Below are 27,277 nucleotides of genomic sequence, written 5' to 3' on the forward strand. Positions count from 1 at the left end.
ATACTTACCAGGGCTAACAGAACAACTGTCAAGTTTTTGGTAGAGGAATCCCTGGGATTCTTTGTCCTAAGAGTCTTTGAATGCCAGAGTGGGTGATACTTCCCACACGCTTTGTGCAGGATTTCATGTCCAGCATGACTGTTATGCTCAGCTAGACACTGAAGCAGATCTTCAGCCCAGGGATGGAGATTGGCATATTAATCACTTCTATTGCCTGGTTCATCCACCACCTCCAAGCAGGGATGTAAAGGCTTTCCCACCTCTTGTCTGAATTCATCTTCAGAGGCTCCCAGATCTAGTGAACTTCCTGAACATCCTTGGAGAGGGAGCTGTCCAGATGCAGGACCAGTAGGCTGACCGTTCTTGTGTCCCAGAACGATCTACTATCTTCAGTCACACACACTCTGGCCCTGTTATTATTTATTTGTATTTTTGTAGCACTTAGGAGCCCCATTATGGACCGGGGCTCTGCTCTGCTAAAATGTCCCATCTCCTTTCACCTCTTGTTTTCCCTCAGCACCTCCTGGGTCAACCACTGAACAAAGACAGTTGAAACACTGGATAGTAGAGGCTGTGAAATTACTGAGAGATGTCCAGATGCCACATGCAAAACAGACCCCTCTTCTTCAAAGTAGACCCCTCTTCTAATGGTGAAAAGCCAGTGAAGAGCAACTAGAGCCACTTGAAACCAAGGGAAACATTTTCAATTCTGAGTGCTAAAAGTTAAACTCCTAAATAAGTCCTGATTTCTGCCCAGCCCCCAAGGTATTGAGTACCTGCATTTCTCCGGTTTGAAATTTTAGGTCCAAAATTTTTGACCGCCTCTTTCAGAGAACGTAACGTGACCACACTGAAGCATGCAGTCATCTGATCAATTCTCAGTAGTCTAACTTCATGTCAACTACACCCCAGTCTCCAACCTCCATTTTCTTGGGCAGAATTATTGAAAGTTCACAAACTTCTGATCTCTACCCACAAAACCTTTCACAATCAGGCTTCAGACAGGCACATGACACTTGTATTGTTCTGGCGCTGGTGGATGACTTCCTTGTGGCTACGTACAGGGGACATATCTCTGTGTTCGCAGTACTAGCTCACAACAGACAGTTGGACACCAAGAGCTGCTGACTCGCATGCCACATCTCAGCAACTTTGTCTGCTCTGTCAGAATATGAGGCCTCTCGGTGTGGCCATGAGACTACATGGGTAACCCAGCAATAGGTCTGTTTCTCAGCAGATACAGCATCATCCTCCAAATGACCCAGTGCTGGAAAGAAATGGATGAAAGGCAGCTAGCACAGACTACAGCCTGGTAAGCCAGAGGTAATACTAGCCAGGGGAAATGCGTTCAAGACCTGGTCAGGGCACTGACCTAATAATCTATCAGGGGGCATTTGCCTTCTGTCACACTAGTACATAGGCTGTGAGGCAGAAAGATACCTTCTTTCATCCTCACCCAGCCAAGAGACTAATCATTCCTCTTGGATCCAGATGTAGTCACATTGATCTATATTTCATTGCTTGTAGGTTGAATTATTGCAATATACTGAACGTGGGGCTGGCTATCAAGGTCACACGGAAGCTATTAACTAGCAAAAAAACATGACCTGAGCACAATACAGCCATGATTCTCACACACTATAATGTGTATGTGTGACATAGGTTTCATTCTGCATTACCTGAGAGTGCAAATCTTTAGACTAGTCCATTAAAGGCTTTAACTATCTAGACTGCCTCTCCATCCCCAAACCACCAAAGCAGGGGCTCTCAATGAGCATGCTGTGATTGACTGTGTTGAGGATGAAACTTTCAGGAACCTGAGAGAGATCATTCTCAGTGGAGGGTTGACTCTGATACTCCTTACAACCGGAGATCAGAGTGAGCCAAAGCCCCCTTGTGACTGTTCCGTGAGGTGTACCTTTTTACCCAAGCCTTTCATCACCGAGGGATGGACAACAGCCTGGCATTATTTTTCAGGGTTTTAAATCTAACAGCAACCGAAACAGGAAGACTGGAGCATAGGGTCCTTTGTGGACAAAATAGGCAGTTCTGCCTCGTTTTTAGTGCCCAGATTCCGTGGTGATGGATTCACTAGAAATCATCATATCATGGTTAAAACACTTGTCTACTCTACAAGACAAAGCTGTGTTTCAACAGTGTCTGGAGACAACCGTGTTCCTCCCAACAGTAGTTTCTACACTGTGGATGGGACCTGAGACGAATGTGAAGGGGTATGGTTTCAGGACAGTACTCTAACACTAAAATCACTCACTGCAGGTGTGGGGCTAGTTGGGGTGTACATTGGCTGACTGGTGCACATAAATGGGGGAGGGTAGAGTGGTTTGGGGATTAGTTTACTGAACAGAGCCGTGTGATTGCACTTCAAGATGCATTCTCTTGGGGACACTTGACTATGTACTGTTTCAGCAAACAATGACAGTATCTGCAGAAACATACATCAAGCACAGTTCTTATTACAACAATGTTCCACTGAAGAAAAAATATTGAAAAATATTTAAAATCTCTTGCTTTTCCCATGCATTGAGTGTAAATAAGTTTTTTATTCACTTGTCACTGCTGACTAAATGGTAGTCTTGGCACTGGTGTTTTTATAAATATAATGTGTTGAAAACAAAAGGATTCAGAAATTTTTGACATTTTTTCCTTCAAGCCAATTAAGCAGCTCAGAAAAAATGCAGCTGCCCAGACCAGCACTTTATCTTCAGCCAGTCTTCCCTAAAACTAAAGTGACTGTAGTTGTTGTTTTTTCCCAAACCCATAGGAATAATTTGCCCAGTAACTTGTCTCGGGGTCCAGTCCTCCTCCCATTAAAGTGAGTGACAAAACTTCCCTTGACTAATGAGTAAAGGATTGGGCCTTTGGTCAAAAATATGTTAATTTTAGGTTTTATTTTTATCCCTTAATGTTTTCTTAACTCTTTTGGACCGTCGTTTGCATACACTCACCTGTCTTCCTCTTGGCTGTTCCTCCCCCATCCCAGAGAGCCGGCAAATACAACTCCTCTCCACTTGCTAGCACGCCTCTTCAGCTGTTACTCTGGATTCCCTGACTGCTCCACTTTTCTTCCCCACTCTGCCCAAACCAACAAAACTTGTATACAATCCTGTCCTGGGTCAATTAAAAATACGACTCATGCACTTCCTACCAATGACCATCTTTAACCATGGATCTATGCTTTTCATCTTCAGAGTATTTTATAATCAGACTTGGGTCCAACTCTGTTTTTCTTTAGGGCTTATTCTCTTCTTTACATCAACTAGTTTCTCTGGATCATTTGGGTGAACAGACTGGTGCTTTGAGATGAGAGAATGTCAGAGTCCTGGAAGGGGAGGTGGCTGGTGAACAAAGCAGTTTTTAGGAGGGACATTGGCAATTTCATGTGGTGTGATAAGAGGTTTTTAGTGCATCAAGATCAAACATTCCCTGCCCAGCCTGAAAGTCACTTTCATGCCATGGGTGGGGAGAGTGGACTTGCAGTGCAGCACACGTCACCCTGACAGTTGTGGAGCCACGTCCTCCCTGGCTTAAAACCTACATAGAGGACAGGGAGCTGGAGAACCCTCCACCCACCCAGAACTTCCTGGACTTGCCTTTCTGTTGCCTCCATCCTACTTTATGTATTGGAGAACAGCTCCACACTGGTACCCTCCTGCTGCTACCAGAGAAGGAGAAACAAATAAAAGAGAGGCTCACACATACATGGATACTTGGAGCTCGAAAGGGAAACTGACAAGACCGCTCAAAGTAACACGTATGTGTGATTTCTCCTGTGCTGCCTTTACCTAGCACATCCAGTTACAGGCGTTGTGGAGCAAAGATTGGCTGCTTCTGTTTTGTTTTAACAAAACAGTGAAAACTCTAGGTGAATGTGGGAGGTAAGATTAAATAGACTCTCCTTTCAGCCCCTGTGCTGTTCCCAGGCTTCTGCCAGCCTTAAGGGAAAAGCTTCTTCAGAACAGAGATACAGGTGAAGCTTTTTCTGTTTGGTCCAATATATATGTCCCTCTTTCTTCTCTCCACCAAATAACATTGTCATTCCTAAGCCATTCCTCAGTATTTGCCAGGGTGAGTGGTGGACATGGAGAGGACACTAGCTAAGAGTGGAGTCATAATGGAGTGTTCAGACCACAAGCTCTCCAGGGAAAGCTTGCGAATGCCAATCTACTACATTGGCTTGTGGGTGAATTCACTTCCTCCACTGGTGCTTTTGGTGAGCTGGGAAGACAGTTTCTGTTGGTTCAGTAGTCTGGCCTTGCCTCTGGTATGGAGAAGGCGGGGTGTGGGATATATGAGATCAGTGGTAGGACGTTTTGGCTCAGAGCAGGTGAGAGGGTATCATGGTGTTTCCCTGGAGTGGATAAATGCTGAAATGTCTGAGTTGAAAAAAGTTTCTCTGTTGCCATGTGTTTGTATTGTGGCTGCTGGGAGCAGCCTCTAAATGCAGAATTGGAACCTCTCCTAGGGGTTTGCAGCTGCGGTGACCTTGCTGCTTTCCTTTCTTCCTTCCTGCTCCACTTTTTGGGGGGCGGTAGAACAATATGCCTGCCTCAGCTGTCATATCCAGGTTAAGTGGTTGTGTTTGCTTCTGTCAAGCTAGCACATGCTTCTGTGATGTGATCTCTTATTAGATTAGACAGCACCCATCGGCTCTCCAATCCCTCAGCTTCCCTGGAGATTTCCCTCTGCTCCAACGCTGTTCCTGTTCTATCTCACTGTGGGAGTCAGCATGCCAACTGGTCTCTTCCATAGCTTTTAGTTATGGAGGATTATTTGAGATGGAGTGGGAGTGATATAGGAGTATTTTGAGCCACACAAACTAAGCTGTGAATAAATGGTCTTGGTTTCTATTAACTAAATCCTTCCTTCCCTAAACTTGGATGGATCAAAAGTTCAGCTGAGAAAACACTGGATTCCCCAACACACTCAACTATATAAATTAAAGGTGGAGAATTACCTTGCTAAGCAAATCCTTCCCACCATCAGATTTCCTGCCCCCTGCTTCAACTCACCCAAACTATGGTACGCATACCCTGGGGTTATGCGAGACATCCTGGGGAGAACGGGGGAGAAATTGTGTAATGGTGGATTTTATTTATTAATTATTTTATTTATTGCATTTTCATAACCAGCTGCTCAGATGAAGCTTTAAAACTCTGTGGGAATTTGTTACATAAAATATGGTAATTAATTTACTTCAAGATGTACCAAGAAGAACACAGATACACAGAGACGCTCAATCACCATACAGCGCAGTGGTAGTATACAGCCCAACAACTGTCCAGTCTAACTGAGCTCAGAACTTAGTCAGGGTTGGGGATTTTTTTGATCATATATGTCACACTATAACTATATCTGTATGTTACAGTGAAATATGGACAGATGGCTAAAGACAGATAGTGTTAAGAAGAACACACAAAATATCAGTGATGAGAAGGGTAGGGGTATGCAGGCAGCTGGTAGATCTGGAAGGGGATACGCAACGAAAAAAGTTTAGGAACCTCTGCTGTAGAGGAAATTCCTGACTAACCCTGTAAAGCCTATAGAGCTATAAAGTCTTTTGTTTTCAGTCTGTTCATAGAGCTGCCAGTTTAATAGAGGCTTGAAGTTTGTGTAAATGACACATCGGGGCTCTTGATGCAGATTCCAAGGCCAGGGTACGTAGGGAGTGATGATGTTGCCTTGACCTTTTCAGAAGACCCAGAGGCATTTTGCAGGGGTGTGGAAACTTCTGATCTCTCACACTTCAGGCTGTTGAATTCAGAGACAGAACTGGACTCTGAGGCAGAGGCTGACTCATTGTTTGTCACCGCTTACTAATCCAGCTGAGTTCATATTAATGGTTTGCACTAATGGTTTGCAACAAAGCAGTGTGTCGTCCCCGTCCCCCCCATCAGAGGGGAAATGTCATTGGCTCAGTAAGAGTAGAAGGAAGGAGGTAAAGTGTGGGAGGAAGGCAGTGGCATTGTCCACCCTTGAACTCCTGGAGCCTCTTTCTTTTGTCCCTCCCACTCCAACCCTTCCACATAGTCATGTACATGAACCAAAGGAGTATTAGAGGGTTGATTATCCAGGTGCTGTCTCCATTTGGAAACCTGGCTGTGTGGATACGAATGGGTTCTTTGACATGACAGGGTTTCTTGGACAAGAGGCCGTCACGTTCCATGCCTTGAAATTGCAGAGAGATCATTTGAGCTTTGATTTCCCCCATTACGCTTCTTTTCCTGCCCTTGCCTAGGAACCATTATTACTAGTGACTCTTCGTTTGTCCACAGCTCCCTGCAGAGTCCACTAATGTTCTCCAAGCATGAGCCAGAAGAGTTCACGTCACCTAAGAGTGATGTGAGGCAAGGTGTTCCTCACCCCTGTTGCACTGGTTCTGCTATGCACTGTCCCTGTATAACTCTGACACCTATCTGGCATGGCAGTGCTAGACCATCAGGATTATTCCTTTTTCCATGCCCTGCATACAGTCTAAACCAGTGCTCTGAGGTTGCCTACTTTACACTGGCCTCCACGAATTCTGATAACTCTCTTGCATCACAGAAATCTCTGAAAGAGGTAGAGAATATACTAGTTAAACTATTTTCCCTGAAGGGGTAATACCTTGCTCCCCTCTATTCTGCCTGATTTCGCTTTTCAGTAGCTTCAAAGACTTTAGCCTAGGGTACAAGCTGGTCCTTCGAACTTCCCTCCCCCTCTAAAGATAAGAATGCTAATTTGTACAGTTAAAAAAAGGCCTCCATTGTTACCCCACTGCCCAGCCCAAGGCCAGGCCTGCAGCTGTAACTCACATTGCTTCTGATAAGGTCAGCGTAACCTTTCTTTTTTTTTGACAAGTCATGATAGACTGATTGATTTGTGAGGGAAAGAACCTTAGCTAGGCACTTACATTTTTTTTTCTCCTGAAGTAGTCTTTGCTTCTCCTGACCTCGCTAATGATATCTGACTGAGGTCATCTCAACAAACACCAGAAATCCTCCCCACTTCCTTCTAGAGGACTTGCCTTTGTGGGGGAAAAAAAATTCCCTACTTATTCAGAATTAAGCTCTCCTGACCTCAGCTATTACTACTGCCCTTACTGTAGAGGGGAAAATATCTTGTATTCACCTGTCTGTTAATGCTCTCATTAACACTGGAGTGACTCCCAAAACTAAGTTTGCCCCTTTTTGTCTGTTCAGAAACTACACGCTGCCAGCTAAGGGAAAACAAATGTCCTTCGCTTCCAAAATGGACTCCATGGTGGTCGTCTGTCCTGTTGAGATATTTGACTATTGAGCTAGAGAGAGACTTTCCAACAGCCTCTTCTGTATACTGAGAGTCATCTGTTCAGGAAACCTATAGACTTCTGCTGATAAGGACGTTGCAGGGGGAAAAAAAAGGGGTGTGGGGCATTGTGCTGGTTAGCCAGAAGAAACCCAAGTCTGTTTCAATTTTCACAGCTGTAACCAGACGTAAATACATCTTTCATTATTTTCTCTTATTGGCCAAGCAGTAGAGGGAACTTGTAGAGTGACCATTCCTTTCACCCCAATGTTTCTTGAGGGGAAAGGTTGAGACTCCTGGTCTCATTGTTTCCAGATTCCTTCAGTCTACCATTCTGGAGAACTCTTGGGTAGGGGTAGAGAAGGACTACTTCTGGACCCCCCATACAGTCTTGAGGTTATGTCACAGTTCTTAGTTTTGTCCCAAATAATGTTGTTTTCCTCTCAAGCTTAAAACATGCATGCCATTGTCCCAGCTTTCTGTGGCATTTACTCGTTCATTGTTACAAAGAATAGGCAAAATGGTGAAGTAGCATTTAATATACAAGAGATTTAAAATACAGTAACATGACAAATATTGTAGCAATGGGTCCAGCCAACTATTTGGCATCTTCAGAACGCTCAACTACATGTGCCAGGGTTAGCTGAACATCAACCATAAAAAATTCTGCCTCGGGTATATTTCCAGTTCACTATCACACCTTTCCTTTTTGATCTAATATTGACAATCAGAAGTTGGTCTCGGTTTTTCCGTTACAACATTGGCAGTGGGTAGCCCTTGTAAGAAAGGATGATGTGGCAATAATTCTATACTTGGACCACTGTGAGGGGCCTGGGTTCTTCTTGATGGGAAGTGGAGATAGACTCTGGAACTGTGTTATTGAATCAGGTTATTGGTAAACAAAACAAGTCTTCTGTCTTCCAATCACGCTCTGTCTTGGAGCCTGTTTCGGAAAAGGCGCAGTCAGCCTCCCTCTTAGAAGAGGACAGTGAAAATCATAATAATTTTTTTAAAATTGTGTCAATCCTAACAATGCTGCACTGCCTGAGAAGGGATTTCAGCTGTCTCAGACTGAGATCTTTCCCTGGACTGTTTTGTGGGCCAGATGTCTACAGCTCTATTATGTCGTCTCCCAGTCCCACCCTCCCCACAAGCACTGGACAAATCTTGCCATTTCCCCCGAGCCCTTCTGAAAGCCTCCCACCTCCTTGTGGTTGTCTCCTGTTCCAAAGGATCTCCTTTGGGACCTGACTCTGCATACTGAGCACAGATAAGTGCCTGGAAGGAGGTTCACTCAGCATGCAAGATGGGGTCAGGAGAAATACTCTTTCTGAGAGAAAATTGCAGGTCACTGCACTAAAACATAGAACTCTGAGAAGGGTGCTTTGAATGCAGGGAAATCTATTGTTAGGGCACATTGCTCAGTACTGATTATCTGCCTGTGGGAGAAGTGCCAAGCTTCTCTTTCCTTGAGTAGAGATGGTCTAAGCTGCAGTGCTGTCCTCTTGGGAGTGGAGCATTTATTTCTCTTAAGTATGTAAACCCTGATGCCCAGATGGAGGAGCCCTTCTGTCGACCTGTTCCCATCCTCTCTATGCCAAACTGCCCTGAAACTTTTGCAGCTGCTACCACAGATCATGAGCCACTCACATAGTACCCATGTATTAGGTGCTCTCCAAATATAAAAGAAAGTGTGATAATACAAAGAGTATTAATGGCATGATGGTTTAGAAAACAAAGAGGAGGGCAAGGGGAGGGAGATGGTGTGTGTATATATGTGTGTGTGTGTGTGTGTGTGTGTATATAAATAAAAATATGTATTATGGTTCCAAATTATCCTGTAACAAGCCTCTATAGTTACTTATAAGTGTCTTTGTGGAAGTACATCTTTGGGAGAGTTTTCTAACATTCCTTTGTTTTAGAGTTCTATGAAAGCTCTGACTCGTTGGGTCTGGGTGTGAAAGGGTGAGATCTAGAGTTGTCAAAACTTGATGCTTTATGACTGGGGACTCGGTTCAAAAATTCCTTTCCAGTAGCCGCAACTTACCTTCTAGAGAGAGGTCAGGGTATTTAATCAAAACTATTTTTAGTCCCCAATAGAAACAGAGTGTTTTGACCAATATTGGACCTGTCTTCCCTGAAGCTGGCAATCAAATATACTCCTCCTTTCTTATGGAAAATCTCCTCTTATCATTCAGGATCCCCAGAAAGATTTTTTTAAATACACTGTTCTGAGATCTATAGAATATCTCAATCCACTAATTAATCCTTTCAACTTTAAATACCTTCATTATGCAATGGAAGGACACATTTTTCAGTATCTAGCCTTGCCATTTGGCTTAGCATTGTCTCCAGCAATTGAACTTTTGTCTAAGGCTATGTCTACACTACAGACCTTACAGTGGCACAGTTGTACCGCTGCAGCTGCACTGCTGTAAAGTCTGCTCTATGCCAGTGGGAGAGAGCTCTCCCTCCGACATAATTAAACCACCCCCAATGAGCAGCAGTAGCTATGTTGGTGGTAGAGCATCTCCCACCGACATAGCGCAGTTTGCACGGCGCTTTTGTTGGTGAAACTTATGTTAGTCAGGGTGTATTTTTTTTTCCCCCAGACCTCTGACCGACAAAAGTTTTGCCGACAAAAATGCTAGTGTAGACAGAGCCTTAGTTATGGTGATTTTTGATAACCGCAGAAGAAGGAATTATGCAAATCTCAGTATCTAGATGATCTGTTGCTTTGCTCCCAGTCCAAACAGACAGCTCACTGGGATTCGCAACAAGTAATAAATCCTATAGACTCAAGGGTTTATGATCAGCTTCAGCAAGCGTTCCCTAACCTTTTCACAGAACATGGTACACCTTAGGACTGTGAAAATGGTCGAGATCTAGGTATAGAGTAGAACTGATCTTGATGCCCCACCTTAATCTGGTGATGATCCTTCAACTCCTGGACTCAGACACTGTTAATGGGCAATGCAACACAAGACCTAAGCATGTCCACTATCTGTAAGGGATCGCCAACAGGAGTCCTTGCACAGTCAGATCACAATCTTCCCAGCAGGTTCTTCCATCTCCAACAGAGGAGGACTGCTCCAAAACCCTTTCCAGAGGAGAACCATTAATAGAAATATTAGAGGTGAGAAAAATCATGGGTGTTTTTCTGACAGGCTGTGAAATCCACATATGGACCCATGCTTGTCTGGGGGAAATGGCCAGCCTGAGAGAGGAGGATAAATATAAATTGGCTGGATGGAGTTGAGGGTTATTGGGAATGCCGTGAGACATCTGGTTCCCATCTTGTGTTCTCATTCTGTCTTGATTCAAAGCGCCAAACACACAGCAGCAGCTTTTGCAAATTGATGAGAAAGACACTGAGCACTCCTGAGAACAGAGGCTGTGTGCAGCTGATATCGGGCTGACATTACGTCTAGTTCTAGCCACTTATATAAAACTCAAACCATTTTGTTGAGTCAACAACCCCTGTCCCCAGAGAGAATGTGAATTAAATGACCAGGTCCTTCAGATCATCTTTTGGAAATGGGGACCTTCATGGATCAATTCATTTTCTCTGAGCAGCAACAAAAATGGAGAGCAAGGAAAATCAGTGCATTCTCATTCCAGTGGTCCAATTGTCTGACGTGTGTCTTGCCTTCTTTTCCAATTCTGGCTCAGATAGCCAGAAAAATCAGAACAGAGAAAACCATACTGCTCCTAATAGCTCCTTCTTGGCCCCATGGGCCCTTGTTCTCCAGGAACCTGGAAATGTTGGTTTGGTTCCCCCGAGATTCTGCCCTCATTAGATGATCTTCTGACTCAAAGTTCAATCAGATTCTGACATCTTGAACTTGAGAGGGTAGAATTTGTATGCTGTTAGTTTGTGGCTTTATTCCTTCAAACCTGGAAGGAAGTTGTCTGAGATTTTATATAGTTAGCATATTTCCAGGAAATGGGGTCCAGGCATGACATCTGTTCTAAAAGTGTGTCAAATATTGCCTCACTTACTTATTTGATGACTTTATTAAAGATCTAAATGTTTAAGCACTGTGTGTGATCAAATAGAAGTTTTAAGGGCGCTCAGTCTATAAAGAGAATCTGATATCCTCCTGTCTGCAGGTTTTCAAGGCAGTAACTAAACATTGCCCATTTTAAAGTTCCCAGTTGCAAGTTGGAAATTGAATTTGGCCCTGAAATGTGTTATAGAACAACCATTTGAACCAATGGCTGCTCTTACTTAAGATAGAAGGCTGTATGTATTGATTATTTTGTCTTAACAAAAAACAATTTCTGCACTTTTTACCCCACAAAGTGAGTACTTCAGCTGGCACAGGAATTCTTCCTTAAAATAATCCCTCCTTCTTATGTCAGTAGAAATATTTCCTTCTTATTCAAGGAGGTCACATTGCATTTACTTGATTGGGAGGTGAGCTGGGCAGAATAAAGACATTCAGAAAGGCATGTGCTTTTTTTTTTTGGTCATAGTTGGAAAAGAGCAACAGCAGAGCTGCTAAAGCCACCATATCCAATTCTATACAAGTATCTGTCATTGAATACTATAGGAGGTCAGGTAAAACTCCTTCAGGGAAATGGGGTCAGTCAACAAGGAGTCATTTTCCACTTGAGGTGCAGAAAGAAACAGGGTCATATGGAGTAATCTGCAGAGTGGGGACATAGGCATCTCTTCGCTCATTTATAAGACACTGTCAGGTGGACGTTTCTTCCACAAAGGCTGTGGCCGTTAGGTCCTGCAGGTTGCTGTTCTATCTTGACCCCTCTCTCCTATCTTTTCTTTCTTCCTCCCTCTCTTAACATCTGACCTTTTTGCTAGTTCTCTGTAGTCTTCCTCCAGACTGATGATGAACTTCTCTCTGTTAAAGATGTAATGGGTTTTTTTGGTTACAGTTTTGTATTTATTTGGTTTGTGGCTATTCTGCAGTTGTGGCATAGTTCCCTGCATTGTCTAGGGCAGTCAGCTGGTGCCAAAAAGGATCCAGTTGAGCTGCCTCCATGAACACATGTGGGAATGGCTATCTGGTAGTATCCAGTCAGGCACACAAACTTCCTGTGTGTGAGAGAGAGAGAGGCATGTTTGTAGCTACAGACCACAGGTCTGGAATGCTGGCAAGTCACAGGAGTCAGGCAGTGGCACCACTCAAATAACAAAAACAAATAAAGTTTTAACAGTCGGTGCTTCATCTCACCTAGATTCTGTAGACTGAAGCTTCCACGCTCAGAACAAGCTGTGTCTAAAATTAGACACACACTTATTTATCTGAGCACAGTCGGCAATCTAAGGAGTGACAGGGCAGCGCTTGCACCAGAACTGTTACTATTTACAGCAACCTTCAGTGTAAGGTGAGGACAAAAAGTTTAATATGGTACTGTGGGCAAGGTGGGGAGATAGTGGCAAAGGATATTCAAAGAGGGGAGTATGGTGGTCCTATTGGCAGGTAAGGAAGATAATTCTGGTAACTGCATTTTGGCCAGAGAGGACAGAGTAGTCCGGACATGGAGAAGTGTTTTACCCTTTAGGACAACAAAGGGCCTGACTTCCAAAATGATTTGGAAGAAGGCGCAGGAGTTGGTAATTACCTGGCTGTACGGCCAGGGAAAGTTCCCCGGATATGGCCAGGGAAAAGAGAGAGACGGGTGAGCCTGGTAGATAATGATGGTGTCAGCTAAAATGGAGGAAGGCAGAAGAGGATCGGAATTGTCTGTGAACGCTCCATTGCATCTTCCCTTTATAAAAGTCAGAGTCCGTGCTGATGTGAACAGCTACCTAATGTGATGAAAAGGAGGGAGACTAACAAAGAGGTTTTAAATGATGCAAAATCCTGTATTGTTGCAGTTAGGAATACTACCAGCAGGTAGGAGAGGGTCAGGCCTAGCTGCTCAGCTTTAACTAGCTCTGGCTGTCCTAGGACGCAGCTCTTAAAAGCATTTATGAAAGTGTCCCAGTGTCAGTCGCTCCACTTCCTGCTACATACTAAGTTCAGTTAGGTTGTGCTGAGCCAGCAGGGCACAGCTTTCAGCCTTGCCAGGATCTTCTAATTTCATTTCCCACCTCCACTAAGTCCTGTCTTTTGCATATTAACCTACAATAGAGGGGACTTGTTCTCTTGATTAGGTCACAGACGTTTCACAGCTACCTTGAGGACATTATCAACTACCGCTGGGAGCTGGAGGAAGGGAAACCCAACCCCCTACGGGAATCCACTTTCCAGGAGCTGCCGCTGCGCACCCGCGTGGAGATCCTGCACCGCCTCTGCGATTATCGGCTTGATGCAGATGACGTCTTCGACCTCCTCAAGGTGCTTTGGGCCACAGCAGCTGTTGGATGGGGAAGATGACAGCTACAGGGAGCTAGGCTGGGTTGTGAAACCTAGGTGGGGATGGAGGAAAATGTTTGCCTTCATGGAAGCTGTTTTCCCTTTTTCCTGCCACTGCTTGTATACATCAGCGAGCCTCCAACCAAGGGAACAGGCCATTTAGAGGCTGATGCTCCTGTGGCATTTCTAGTCTGTCCATTTGGGGAGCAAGAAGAGACTGGGGATTTGAACTATAGCTTGGAAGTATTTCTCTCTAAAGTCCATTTTTTCTCTTTGTCTCCAGACCCAGCTTTGGAAATACTGGTGACTGGGTCTCCCCATTCTCTCTCCTTCTATAATGTTCAAGGGGTTGGGTAGGGGTGGGGATTTTTGAGCCAGCATCTTAGTGGGGTACATAGGTTTCCCATAGTCTGTGTATTTTATGGGTTTGGAGATGTAATTTCTTTTAATCAAAAAGAAATGTTTTAAAGTCATGTTCTTGGTGGTAGTGCAGTGAATAAATAGTCGTGTTTTTTCCACCTCCTGGAGACCTGGGTTCAGGGGCGGCCCTAGACATTTTGCCGCCCCAAGCACTGCGGCACGCCGCGGGGGGCGCTCTGCCGCTTGCCGGTCCCGCAGCTCCGGTGGACCTCCTGCAGGCGTGCCTCTCCATCAGAGCTGTGGGACCAGCGGACCCTCCGCAGGCACACCGCCAAAGGCACTCTGCCTGCTGCCCTCCCGGCGACCAGCAGAGCGCCCCCCCGCAGCATGCCGCCCCAAGCACGCGCTTGGCGTGCTGGGGCCTGGAGCCGCCCCTGCCTGGGTTATGTCGGGTTACAAAGGATCTAGGCAAGTGGTAGGGTCTCTCTGTCATGGATGCATTCACAGCACAAACATCACTACATAAATTGGCCTGATTGGCTACATCTCTGAAGACCGTGACTTGAATATCTGGCAGTGCTTCCAGGGTATTGATAGCTCTGTGGGAGCTAGGAGTGCAATTCTGTCCTGCAGCAGTGTCCCTACCATCCCCCATTATTAAAGTGTATTGGGAGAGCTGTATGTGGGAAGTTTCCACAGTGCCTCCCATGCTTAGCATGACGCTAGCCAGGGCTAATTAGGCCTTCACTGTCATGAGCACCAAAAAATGAAATATTAGAACTAAAGAGAGCGTGCAAATTAGAAATGCCAATCTAAATCTCTCCCTAGGTGGAGAGGGAATGTATTCTTTTCTCTAGAGTAATATCTTCCCAGAACTGCATCAGAACAGATGTGTTGTAGGGGGTGGGGCGGGGTGTTTGTGGAGGGATGTCAGCGTGTTTTGAGTGACAGTGCGGCTGTTTTTCAACTTGTCACTGTGTCTCTGACTGCGTGCTCCCAACTGAATGCAGGGTTTGGATGCAGACAGCCTCCGTGTAGAACCACTGGGTGAGGATAGTAATGGCGCCCTCTATTGGTATTTCTATGGCACTCGTATGTACAAAGAAGAGCCAGTGCAGGGGAAATCAAATGGAGAGCTGGCTTCAGACAGGTAACAACAGCTTTGAAGTTTTCCTAATTTCCACACCGCCCGGGTAAACAGGGAGACGAGGGCAGGGCAAGTGGAGCAGAATGGACTATGCAGCAATAAATTGGAGTTAAATAAAATCTGTTTGACTGTCGCTGTTGCTGGGAGGGTAACGGTGGCCTGAATTTGTGCAGGTAAAATTGACAAATGCACCACTAACTAAATCCTGATGTAAGGCGACTAAAGCCATGCATAGCGTTCATGGCACTACAAAAACCTGCCAGTGGGGTAGGAAGATTCTTCTGCCACCACCACCGCATTCCAAGCAACTTGCCCCTCGGAGACAGCAGCAGTTACGAGTCACTGTCTGCTCCTGAATTAGTCACCCAGCTAGTGGTAGTCCGTCCTTCCCTCCCTCCCACTTGGCGGCTGTAGTTAATCCCTCCCCTAGTTGGGCCCATAGCAGCTGTTCTGATTTTTTTTTTCTTTTCCACTCTTCTCTCCCTCCTCCCCTGCCAGCCACAGTTCCTTTCTTCAGGAGATATTTTCTAAGCTTTCATTGTGTTCCAGGGGAAGTGGGGGCCAGACAAACACCCCAAATGTTCCTGGGAAAACAGGCAAGAGACGAGGGCGACCCCCAAAACGGAAGAAACTGCTGGAGGAGAATCTGTTGAGGTAAGGAAAAGGGTGTTCCTGGAATGGTTATGTGATCTACTCTCATATAAGGAGGAAAGCTGGCTGGTCTTTCTTGGCATTGATAGTACTGACGCACCTTTTGGGGCCTCCCATTGGTACTGAAGATCCCCTGCACCCCAATATGTGTTTTTCCATTTGGGAGTCCAAAGGTAATTCTTCCTGCAACCATATCCCCTGAAGCCAGGATCTCAAATCATCTTGTACAGTCAGGCTGGGTGGGTACTTAGGTGAGGACTTTAAAGAAAATCCAGGTGCTGCAGGAAGCAATGTGGGTGAAACAGTGGATGCTGTTCTTCCCAACGAGTCCGTACTGACCCCTTTGAGCTGCATGTTGCTAGGGGAACATTGCAGCTAGAGCGACTGTATTTAGATGCTATTTTAAACCAAAGTCCTGCCTACCTGAAGTCATTAACGATCTCCTGGTTCTATCCACAAGAGTAAGGGATGTTATATCCTGGCCACATTCCAGTTTGGCCATTTACATAATTTTCCTTGAAGTTTCATTCAGATAGGATATTTCTGCTTCCTGTACAAAATTTGTGTGGTGTTTGCATTCTTCCCCAGAAATGGCTGCATTTCAGCGGCTGGTGATGTCATTGCACAATTGCCTTTTTCTTTATAGGGAGAAGGCTGAAGAGAACTCGCTCGTGCATGAGACCCAGATGAAAAATGGTAAAGACATTATGGGAGGGTGGGAGGAATTTGATCTGCTATTGCAGTTTTAAAATCATCCAAAGCTAAGAGAGACAAGATTCCCAGGAAAGGAGGAGGGTCTGCTTAGTGAGAGGCTTTCTGGAAGTGGTGCCCTGTGTCTTTAGCCCGATTGGTTCTGATTGTATTTGGCATGAGTAGTTAAAGAAATAGACTAACTTATTCCCAGGAGCCTAGGCAGCCAAATGCTTCCTGTATAACAAGGCACTGTTTTGGGATGAGGAGCGACTAATGAATTAGGTTATTGTGTGGGAGGCCTGAGTTTGGAATAGGCTTGCAGGGGGAACCCTCCTCTACTCATGCACTAAGATCAATAGAGAAGGACTATGTATGGACAGATGCTCTCCTGAGAGGGGGTGAGCACAGGCTATGTGGACACACATCCTATTTGTGGTAGATGCATTTTGCCCTCTCTGTTAAAGGGAGAGAGTCACCAGGGTGGGTAGTATTGTAAGAGAACAAAGTATTCTCCTTGCCTGTCTCACATCTGGTGTCAGGTGCATACACTGTCAGTACTGTGTAAAACCAGGAATTAGGGAAATCTATGTTCCAGGGCCTTACTGGGGAGCCCTTGGTCCACAAGGAGTTAATGAGGTGAGATGCTAACATATTGTGACAGTTTCTCCAAAGGGACTGGGTGGGAGACTCATTTCTCAAACAACCAGTGAGAATCCACTGGTCTGAATATTATTTATGGGTTAGACCTGCCTATTCTTCTTTGAGTGCTTGCTCATGTGCATTCCATATTAGGTGTGTGTGGCACAGTCGGCTCCCCCCACCTTCAGTTCCTTCTTGCTGCCAGTGACAGCGCTGGAATGTGTGCTGCTTCGGCTAGCGTTGTTTCGTTCTCTGTCCTTGCGAACTTTCTAAAATCCTGTACTATAGCTAGTAGTTGAATCAGTTACCCTTACTAGTAGTTCTTGAAGTCTTTGTTAGTCCCAAACAGGACTCAGCCTGGGGACGGGGCATGCCCCGGTCCCCAGGCTTTAAGCCCTGCGATCATTGCAAACAGCCTATGCCCATCAGCGATCCACATAGCAGCTGCCTAAGTTGCTTGGGCGAAGGGCACATAAGTGACACATAGGTCCCCGCCTCAGCGGCACCATTCCCCATCGCGTGGGACATCCCGCCACCGCTCACCCACCCAAAGTCATCACGCCTCAGAGAGGCAGGCTCAGCTGAGCCCTTTTCGGTTCCTGGACCTTGTGCACCGACAGCGGGATTCGAGGCGTACCTCACCGGTAGCTTGGTGTAGACCCACCAAGGCATGCGCCCCCCTGGCAGGAGCACCAAGACCTACCCCTTATGCTGCCGAGACCTCAGTACAGATTCCAGGACCGATCGAGGGACCAAAGCCACCAGTCACCAGACCGCTGTCAGTCTCCAAGATGGGGATTGCTGCGGTTGGGAAGTTACTCTCAGCAATCAGCTTGTGATAGCTCCCGGTCCCGATCAACGTCCTGGCACCGGTCGGCTAGCATAAGGCGTAGATTGCCGGGTTTCCGATGCCAATCCGCCGAACACCCGTCAGTCCCTGAGGCCCCGAGCAAGATGTTCGTCTCACTCGGACAGGTCTGCCTCCAGGCGCAGCAACCAGCACCAGTCAGATAAGAGCCGCCGCTCTGCCCGATGCTGGTCGCCAGGTAGCGACCGCTCCAGCTCCAGCACCAGCACCAAGCAAGGCTCCCTAACTGCGGGGCAGCTTCCGGTGCCTGTGATGCTGCCTACATCATCAGCACTGAAACCTGTCCCATGGCCCCAGGCACAGTGACCAGTGCCATGGTACCCATGGAACCCCTGGGGGTTCTCCCAGCCTTCACAGGCTGCCCGATCGGTGTCGGGAACCTCGGACAGGCCAGCAGCCTCAACATCCCAACTCCCTCCAGTCCCCGAGACTTTGGGGGGAAGGACCCCACAGGTCCAGGAGGACCCTGGAGAGCAGCCTGCTGGACCACCAATGGACGTTGAGGCTCCTGCAGTACCGGCATCGTCCTCGTCATCGCCAGATGAGGCTATCACAGGGCCCCCTCGCCCAGTTCCTTAGGATGATGCTAAGGCGCACCAGGAACTATTGAAGAGGGTCGCATCTAACCTGGGGCTCCAGGCCAAAAAGTTGAAGGAGGCTTTGGACTCCTTGTTTGATGTCCTTTGCACCTTGGCACCTGCCAGGGTGGCTTTATCTCTTCATGAGGAGGTATCAAACATTATCACTGCACTGTGGCAGACTCCCTCCTCGCCCCCATCTCCAAAAGGGCCAAGCACAAGTACTTTGTGCCAACAAAAGGGCATGAGTACCTATATTCTCACCCGGCCCCCAATTTCCTGGTAGTTGGGGCGGTTAGCCACAGAGAGAAGCAAGGCCAACCCAGGGCTGCCCCCAGGAACAAAGACTCAAGGAGGCTGGATCTTTTTGGACGTAAGGTTTATTCATCTTCCGGCCTGCAATTGAGAGTGGCCAACCACCGGGCCCTCCTTAGCTGCTATGATTACAACATGTTGCAGGCCATGGCCAACTTCGAGGCTTCGCTCCCCAAAGGGTCCAGGAAGGATTTCTGGGTGATCCTCGAGGGGGGCATGATGGCGGCCAGAGCAGCCCTCCAAGCAGCTTCAGACAGCCGGTGCCATGGCCTCCGCCATCTCCATGTGGCAAGCTTCCTGGCTGCTCCCCTCAGGCTTGTCCACCGAGGCTCAGCAGTCGATGCAGGACCTTCCCTTCAGTGGCCAGGCCCTGTTTGCAGAACAGACTGATACCAAACTGGCACAGATTAAAGGACTCCCATACCACCATGAAAATGCATGGGCTGTACGTCCCAGGCCCGGCACATAAGCGGTTCAAACCGCAACAGCCTCAGGGACAAGGGAGCCAGCCTCAACAGGACCCGCCTCACAAGAAGTCCAAGGGCTACAAGCGCCGCCTGAGCCACCTTCTTCCACCCCCTGCTCAGTTGGGCTCCACCCGGAATAAGCAAGGGGCCAAGCTACCGTTTTGAGGGTGCACCCAAGGGCTACCTACCAGACTGTTCCCTGGATCCATCTTCCCTGTTTTTTTCCAACCACCTTTCCTTTTTCCTCCCTGCATGGGCCACTATAACCATGGACCACTGGGTCCTGAACGCAGTGGCACAGGGCTATACCCTCCAGTTTCTTTCTACCCCTCCCACCACCCTTCCCTGTCCCTCTTCAGGGACCCTTCTCACGAGAGTCTCCTCATGCAGGAGGTTCAAGGGTTGCTACATCTGGGAGCGGTGGAGGAACTTCCTCCGCGGTACAGGAACAGGGGAGTTTATTCCCAATATTTTTTAATCCCAAAGGCCAAGAGCAGTCTACATCCCATCCTGGATCTGCAAGACTTCAAGTACCTAAAGAAGCTGAAGTTCTGCATGGTCCTCCCTGGCCTCTCTCATCCCCTCCCTGGATCCGAGAGACTGGTATGCTGCCCTCGACCTAAAGGACACATACTTCCACATAGTGATCTTCCAAGGACACAGACGTTTTCTCCAATTCACGATGGGACCTGGCTGCTACCAATTTACGATCCTCCCATTTGGCCTGGCAACAGCACCGAGGGTGTTTACCAAGTGCATGTCAGTGGTGGCAGCTTACCTCAGGTGCCGGGGTATCCAGATGTAGCTCAGTAGTTTGAGCATTGGCCTGCTAAACCCAGGGATGTGAGTTCAATCCTTGAGGGGGCCATTTAGGGATTTGGGGCAAAAATCTGTCTGCGGATTGGTCCTGCTTTGAGTAGGGGGTTGGACTAGATGATCTCCTAAGGTCCCGTCCAACCCTGATATTCTATGATTATATAAGTCTATGATCTACCCGTACCTCGGCGACTGGCTTGTCAAGGGCAGCTCCAGATCTCAGGTCCAAAAGGATGTTGGGGTGCTGCAAGCCACATGCCACTCCCTGGGCCTACTGGTGAATGACAAAAAGTCTACGTTAGTTCCAGTGCAAAAGATAGAATTTATCGGGGCGGTGCTCGACTCGACCTGCGCCAGAGCGTTCCTGCCTCTAGAAAGGTTTCAGACATTGACACACCTTATCACGGAGGTGTCTGTGTTCCCCCTGACTACAGCCAGCGTCTGCTTGCATCTGTTGGGCCACATGGCAGCTTGCACATATGTTGTCCACCATGCCAGGCTCCGGATGCGACCCCTGAAGCAATGACTGGTGACAGTCTATTCCCAGTCCAGGGATCACCTGGAAAAGATCGTTACCATTCCCCCAACAGTATTCACCTCACTGCAATGGTGGACCGATTGTGAGACGGTCCTAGAGGGAGTTCTGTTCAACGACCCCCCTCACTCCATTGAGTTGGTGTTGGACGCCTCGGACCTCTTCTAGGGTGCACACCTCGGAGATCTCCAGACCCAGGGTATGTGGTCCCCGGAGGAGATGGTGGTACACATAAATGTCAAAGATGCGGCGTCTTCCTACCTCACCTGTTGCGCAAGGTGGTGAGAGTCCTGACGAACAATACAGCCTCAATGTTCAACATTAACAGACAAGGGGGAGCGCGTTCGTCGGCTTTCTGCCAAGAGGCTCTGCATCGACCACGAGATCCACCTGGAAGCTTGTCACCTCCCCTGGCATCAAGAACACGCTAGCGGATCACCTCAGCAGGGCCTTCTCCTCTCACCACAAGTGGTCGCTCTACCCAGGGGCAGCTCCAGGCCCCAGCACGCCAAGCACATGCTTGGGGCGGCATGCTGCAGGGGGCGCTCTGCTGGTCGCTGGGAGGGCGGCAGGCGGCTCCGGTGGACCTCCCGCAGGCGTGCCTGCGGAGGGTCCGCTGGTGCCGCGGCTTCAGTGGAGCCGCCGGACCAGCGGACCCTCCGCAGGCACGTCTGCAGGAGGTCCACCGGAGCCACAGGACCGGCGACCGGCAGAGCGCCCCCCACGGCGTGCCGCCGTGCTTGGGGCGGCGAAATGGCTAGAGCCGCCCCCGGCTCCATCTGGAAGTAGCCTACATGATCTTCTAGACCAGAAGTAGGGAACTCCCCAAGTGGACCTGTTTGCTACCAGGCAAAACAGAAAATGTCATCAATTTTGTTCTTGGCAAGGTCTGGGCACGGAATCCCTCTCCGATGCCTTCCTCCTATCATGGTTGGGGAGCCTGATGTACGCGTTCCCTCCGTTCCCACTCGTCGCCAAGGTCCTGGTAAAGATCAAGAGAGACAGGGCACAGGTTATCATGATCGCTCCAGCGTGGCTTCGCCAGCGCTGGTTCGGCATGCTCATGAACCTGACAGCAGCCCCTCCCTGGTCCCTGCCCAACCGACCGACCGGACCTGCTGTCACAGGACCATGGTCGGCTCCTGCAGTCCAACCTCATGTCCCTCCACTTCTCGGCATGGATGCTGCATGGCTGAACCCAGAGGAGTGGACAGGTCTACCTGGGAAGTAGGAAGCCCTCAACCAGACTGACCTATCTGGCCAAGTGGAGGAGGTTTTCCTGCTGGCTGTCCAAGCGTGGCATCTCTCCTTCGCGTTCTTCCATACAGGCTGTCCTGGACTACCCTGCTCCATTTGAGGAATCAGGGCCTGAAATACTCTTCCATTAAGATGCATCTTGTGGCCATCTCCGCTTTTCACCCGTCGATCCAAGGACAGACGGTGTTTTCCCATGACATGACAGTCAGATTCTTGAGAGGGCTCGAGAGATTCTTCCCGCAGGTACAGGCTCCTGTCCTGCAGTGGGATCTTAACTTGGTCCTCTCTAGGCTCACCGACCTGTCCTTTGAGCTGCTGGATTCCTGCTTCTTTTCCCACCTGTCATGGAAGGTTGCTTTCCTAGTGGTGATGACATTAGCGAGATGAGTCTCTGAAATTAAAGCCTTGACCTCAGAACCGCTGTACATGGTCTTCTACAAAGACAAGGTTCAGCTGCGGCCCCACCCAGCCTTCCTGCCAAAGGTGGTTTCTACCTTCCATATGAACCAGGATATCTTCCTCCCAGTCTTCCGTCCCAAACCGCACAAGACCCGTGAGGAGAGGCATCTTCGCTCCCTGGGTGTCCGGAGGGCCATGGCTTTTTACTTAGAATGTACCAAGCCTTTCTGTAAATCAACTCAGCTCTTTGTCACTACAGCGGATAGGATGAAGGGCCTTCCGGTGTCTTCGCAGAGGATTACTTCGTGCATAAAGACCTGTTACGACCTGGTGGGGGTTCTGCTGCCACCGATTGTCAGCACCCACTCGCAGGCATCTTCGGCAGCTTTCCTGGTGCACATCCCTATCCAGGACATTTGTAGAGCCACAACGTGGTCCTCTGTCCACACGTTTACCTCTCATTATGCCATCACTCAGGCCAGGAACGACGCTGGATTCGGCAGAGTTGTGTTGCTTTGGAGTCACCTAATATGGAATGGACATGAGCAAACACTCAAAGAAGAAAAGATAATTACCTTTTCCGTAACTGGTGTTCTTCGAGATGTATTGCTCATGTTCATGTTCATTCCACAACCTGCCCTCCTTCCCTACTGTCAGAGTTTCTGGCAAGAAGGAACCGAGGGTGGGGGGAGCCGGCGGCGCCCCTTATACTGTGCAACGCAGGCACCACTCCAGAGGGCGCCAGAGCCGGTCCCCTATGGATACTGCTAAGGGAAAAACTTCCGGCACCAGTGCACATGGTGCGCGCGCACACCTAATACGGAATGGGAATGAGCAACACATCTCGAAGAACACCAGTTACGGAAAATGCAACTGTTTTTCCACCACAATACAGGCAACTCTGGCTTTGTCTTTTCTCTACCCCTTCTTCAGAGTTCAGCTTCCCTCTGGACTGCTGCAGCTCCACACTCAGAATTCAAGAGAGAACTTCCAAAGCTGAAACTACATAAATAGAAATGTGGTAGGTTTATAGGATGGATGTTTACTGGTAGTTTGGATAGATTCAGCTTTAGAAGTTCTCTCCTGGGTCAGAGCGCCATGCTGCAGCAGTCCAGCAGAGGGAGTCTGAGCAGATGTAACCCATGAGTAGTGTCCAGACCCAGGTGATGCCTTCCATTATGAAAAATAAATTACAGCTAAGGAAACTAATTCCTCCTTTCCCCACTTGCCTTTTCCTCCTGTGGGCTGCTGGATAGACATGGGTGTGTTTTTAGTGTGGGTTAGGTTAATAATGGCATTTCACCCAAAATATTCCAGGTGCTGCTGTTGTTTTATTTCCCACTCCTGTGTACAGTGGGAAATAATACAGGATTGTGTATTACTGGCACTAGGGGCCATACAATGCTCTTGAGAGAGCTTGGAATGAAGCCATAGCTATGTAGGTCTTCCCGTTACATGAACGATTCTTCTTGCTTCTTCCTAGACCACAACCCATGTCACCTAGGAGCGTGTACACAGTCAACGTCTTTCTTTCTTCCCAAGTTCTGGAGGGGAGGGCGTGGGTTGCAGGAAAGCCACCAACAATCATCATTGCAGAGCTAATATCCTTTTATGTTCCTGAAGGGTCCCAGGGACCAGGCCGTGGGACATGGTGGCTGCTGTGTCAGACAGAAGAGGAGTGGAGACAAGTCACAGAGAGCTTCAGAGAGAGAACCTCCCTAAGAGAAAGGCAGCTCTACAAACTCCTGAGTGAAGACTTCCTGCCCGAGATTTGCAACATGATTGCCCAGAAGGTGTGTGAGAGCACATAAGGCTGGGGAGATGTCAGCCTGCTTATCTCTGTATGGTGGCTGCTGTTGAATGCAGGGACACTGGATGGCTGGGAGAGTGCTAAATCCAGCCAGCCATCAAACCCCCCTGGGAATAGGGAAGGATGTTTTATCTGTTGCAGCAGAGACACTGAGCAGTACGGGATCTCTAAACACTTTCAAGGTACCATGTAAACAGAGGCTACTAGGCTTTGTTTGCAGGGAATGGGATTTTTGGTGATGGAGTGGTGGCTAGGGGTGGATAGCTAGACTCTGAAGAGTGCTGCTCATCAGATAACTATTTTAAGATGGGACAAATTTGGTGTAAACTTCCTGAGAACATGCCTCTAAAATCAACTCCATAGCCAGTCTGGCCTTTGGAGAGGTCTGTATGACGCTACCCTTGTAAAGCTAATAGTAGTTTCCTGGTCACACCTAATACAAAAATTCCCCTACGAACATTACTGGTGTGCTCCAATCCACATCTTCTCCTTCTCTCCCTTCCTCTACCCCCATTTCAGGAGAAGCGTCTGCAGCGCACGGAGTTTTCGCCCAGATGGATGTCTGACCGTCAGCCCATTAAACCAATCCAGCAGGAGGTGAGAAAGTTTGAAAATGGTTGCAAGCAAATACCTCAGGAGAAAAATAACCCAAATCATAGCTATTCAGTGGGAAGGGAAACTTAAAAAGCATTAATGCCGAAAGAGAGCTTGATAGCAGCCATCAAATTAAAGATGAATATGCAATGGTACCAAAAGAAGCCAATGCAATTATGGGATGCATGCACAGAAGCATCATATCATGAATCAAGGAAGTAACAGCCTTTCTCTCTAACTCAGAGGCAGCTGCACCCGCAGGAATGTGTTCACTTTGAGGAACTTCACTACTATAGAAATATTGACAAATTGGAGACTGTTAAGAGAAAATCTAAATAGGACCAGGGATAGAAGGATTGATTTACGAAGGGAAATTACAGAAGTGAAGAATGTATAGCTTAATAAAGGTAAACATGAGGCTACATATACTTGTCAGGGAGTAAAGACTAAAGGTGGAGATTAATTCTTTCATTTAGTACGCGAGGTGTAATGTGAAGAAATAGGATGGAACAGGGAGGGAAAATTTAGGTTGATTGTCCTAGGAAAGCTTAGAGTCAGATCTATTAGGTCATGGAATACTCTCCCAGTGGAGGTGGCAAAAACCCTATTACTTGCATGTTTTAAATTTAAACTGGACAAAACATTGGAAAACATCCTGTAGGGAACATCCCACATGAGCCAAGGGGCAGGACTTGATGGATGATTTTTGTCTGTTCTATTTCTAATGCCTGTTAGGGTTGCCAACTTTCTAATTGCACAAAACCCGAGCACACTTGCTCCGCCCCCTTCCTCAAAGTCCCGCCCCCCAACTTCATCCTCACTCACTCATTTTCACCGGGCTGGGGCAGGGGGTTGGGGTGCAGGAGGGGATGAGTGCTCTGGCTGGGGGTGCGGGCTCTGGGGTGGGCCAGGGATGCGGGGTTTGGTGTGCAGGAGGGGGCTCCAGTGTGGGTTTGAGGGGTTCAGAGTGTGGGACGGGGTTCCAGGCTGAGGCAGGGGTTTGGGTGTAGGAGGAGGTACAGGCTCTGGGATGGGGGTGTGGGCTCTGGGGTGGGGCAAGGGGTTGGGTCCACGGTGTGTGTGCGTGGGGTGTGGGCTCCAGGAGGGAGTTTGGGTCCAGGAGGGGGCTCAAGGATGGGGGTTAGGGCATGGGAGGGCGTGCGGACTCCGGCCAGGCGGCGCTTCCCTCAGGTGGCTCCCGGAAGTGGCCTCGTCCCTCAGCCCCTTGGTGGAATCACAGCCAGGCGGCTCTGCGTGTTGACTCCGCCTGCAGGTGCTGCCCCCACAGCTCTCATTGGCCATGGTTCCTGGCCAGTGGAGATGCGGAGCCAGCGCTTGGGGTGGGGGGCTGCACACTGAGCCCCCCTAGCAGCGCCTCTGCCTAGGGGCTGCAGGGACATGCCGGCCACTTCTGGGGAGCCAGGTTGGGAGCCTGCCAGCCCCACCGCGCCACCAACTGAACTTGTAACGGCCCGATTAGTGGTTCTGACCGGAGCCGGTTGAAAACCGGACACCTGGCAACCCTATTTCCTGTGCTACAAAGAAGCTTACCATCCATGAAGTGAGATGACACATTTATACGCAGGCAGCAAAAATCCAAATGTGCGGGTAGGGAAACACATGGAGTCTGAATGGCTGCTAATCAGTAACACAGGTGCTCCAGGTCCACGAGTGCAGAGGGTTGTTAATTGCTGCCTGTGTACCAGTACATTGGTTCCAGTGAGCTCAGGGCTATCCCTCCACTGCTTCTTACTGTGCTTTGGAGTTGGGGGTGCCAGCAGTTACTGTGATAGGGAGTCTCATTCATATTTGCAGGGAGGGGGAGTGTGTTAGCTGCCCAGCATGACATTGCAGTGACATGTGCAACGTGGGAGCCAGGAAAAGTGCCAGAATATCTGGTGAGCAGTTTGCTAACGGTTGGTTAGGGGCTGCATTGGTAATATTCAGGCACAAAATGTCATTCCTGCTCAGTGTGGTGTTGTGTACATGACCCCTTCCCTCTAGCCCCAGGCTCTGGATGCTTCTTAAATCTGAGCTGTAACTGCTCCGTAGGCTTCTGACCCCTCCGGGGATTTCTCAACAGGTGGTTCAGATTAACTCCTCATTAAAAACCTTCTGAGCAGCACCCTCATTAAGGAGAAACTGCGGAAATCCTAGCAGAGAACATTCAGGGGATGAGGGGAAGGGGCATGAGCTGTGGGAGGCCAAGGGGACCAGTCCTCCATCTCCTTATGTTGATTGAATATCCTGAGATGGCCCATTTCGGAAGCCAACGTGAAAGGCAGAACCTAGGGATGGTGATGCTATGTCTCGCAGTGCCCTCTGTAGGAAGGAGGGAGGTGGTTACATTGAAATTGCAGAAACTGCAGAAAAAAATCCTTGCCAACTATTGGGTTCAGAAAGTTTTACTTCTGTTCCGTGCTGGCATTTCTCATTCCAAACAGGTGTGCAAGGAGACACCTTCCAACACACGACCTGGCTGCCTGCTTGGGTGTCTGTGGCCTGATTTCCAAGATGAGCACCCATAGCTCTAGCTGA

At 48.2% G+C, this 27,277-nt stretch overlaps 1 protein-coding gene across 3 annotated transcripts in view; it reads left to right on the forward strand.

The window, feature by feature from the left end:
* The window catches only part of LOC123354585 (cat eye syndrome critical region protein 2), a 129,780-nt gene that overhangs the window by 77,094 nt on the left and 25,409 nt on the right, over positions 1 to 27,277 (forward strand). For 2 of the 3 annotated variants that reach the window (XM_044996707.1, XM_044996709.1), the window contains exons 3-8: positions 13,409 to 13,592; positions 14,981 to 15,120; positions 15,667 to 15,771; positions 16,415 to 16,464; positions 23,959 to 24,128; positions 24,665 to 24,742. In XM_044996707.1, the coding sequence (XP_044852642.1) occupies positions 15,065 to 15,120; positions 15,667 to 15,771; positions 16,415 to 16,464; positions 23,959 to 24,128; positions 24,665 to 24,742 (459 nt within the window). In that variant the 5' untranslated portion in view covers positions 13,409 to 13,592; positions 14,981 to 15,064. Of the gene's footprint in view, positions 1 to 1,293; positions 1,313 to 13,408; positions 13,593 to 14,980; positions 15,121 to 15,666; positions 15,772 to 16,414; positions 16,465 to 23,958; positions 24,129 to 24,664; positions 24,743 to 27,277 lie in introns of those variants that run through there. The other variant, XM_044996716.1, reaches the window with a different exon arrangement.

Source organism: Mauremys mutica, chromosome 1 (assembly GCF_020497125.1).
Source record: "Mauremys mutica isolate MM-2020 ecotype Southern chromosome 1, ASM2049712v1, whole genome shotgun sequence".
Taxonomy (NCBI): domain Eukaryota; kingdom Metazoa; phylum Chordata; order Testudines; family Geoemydidae; genus Mauremys; species Mauremys mutica.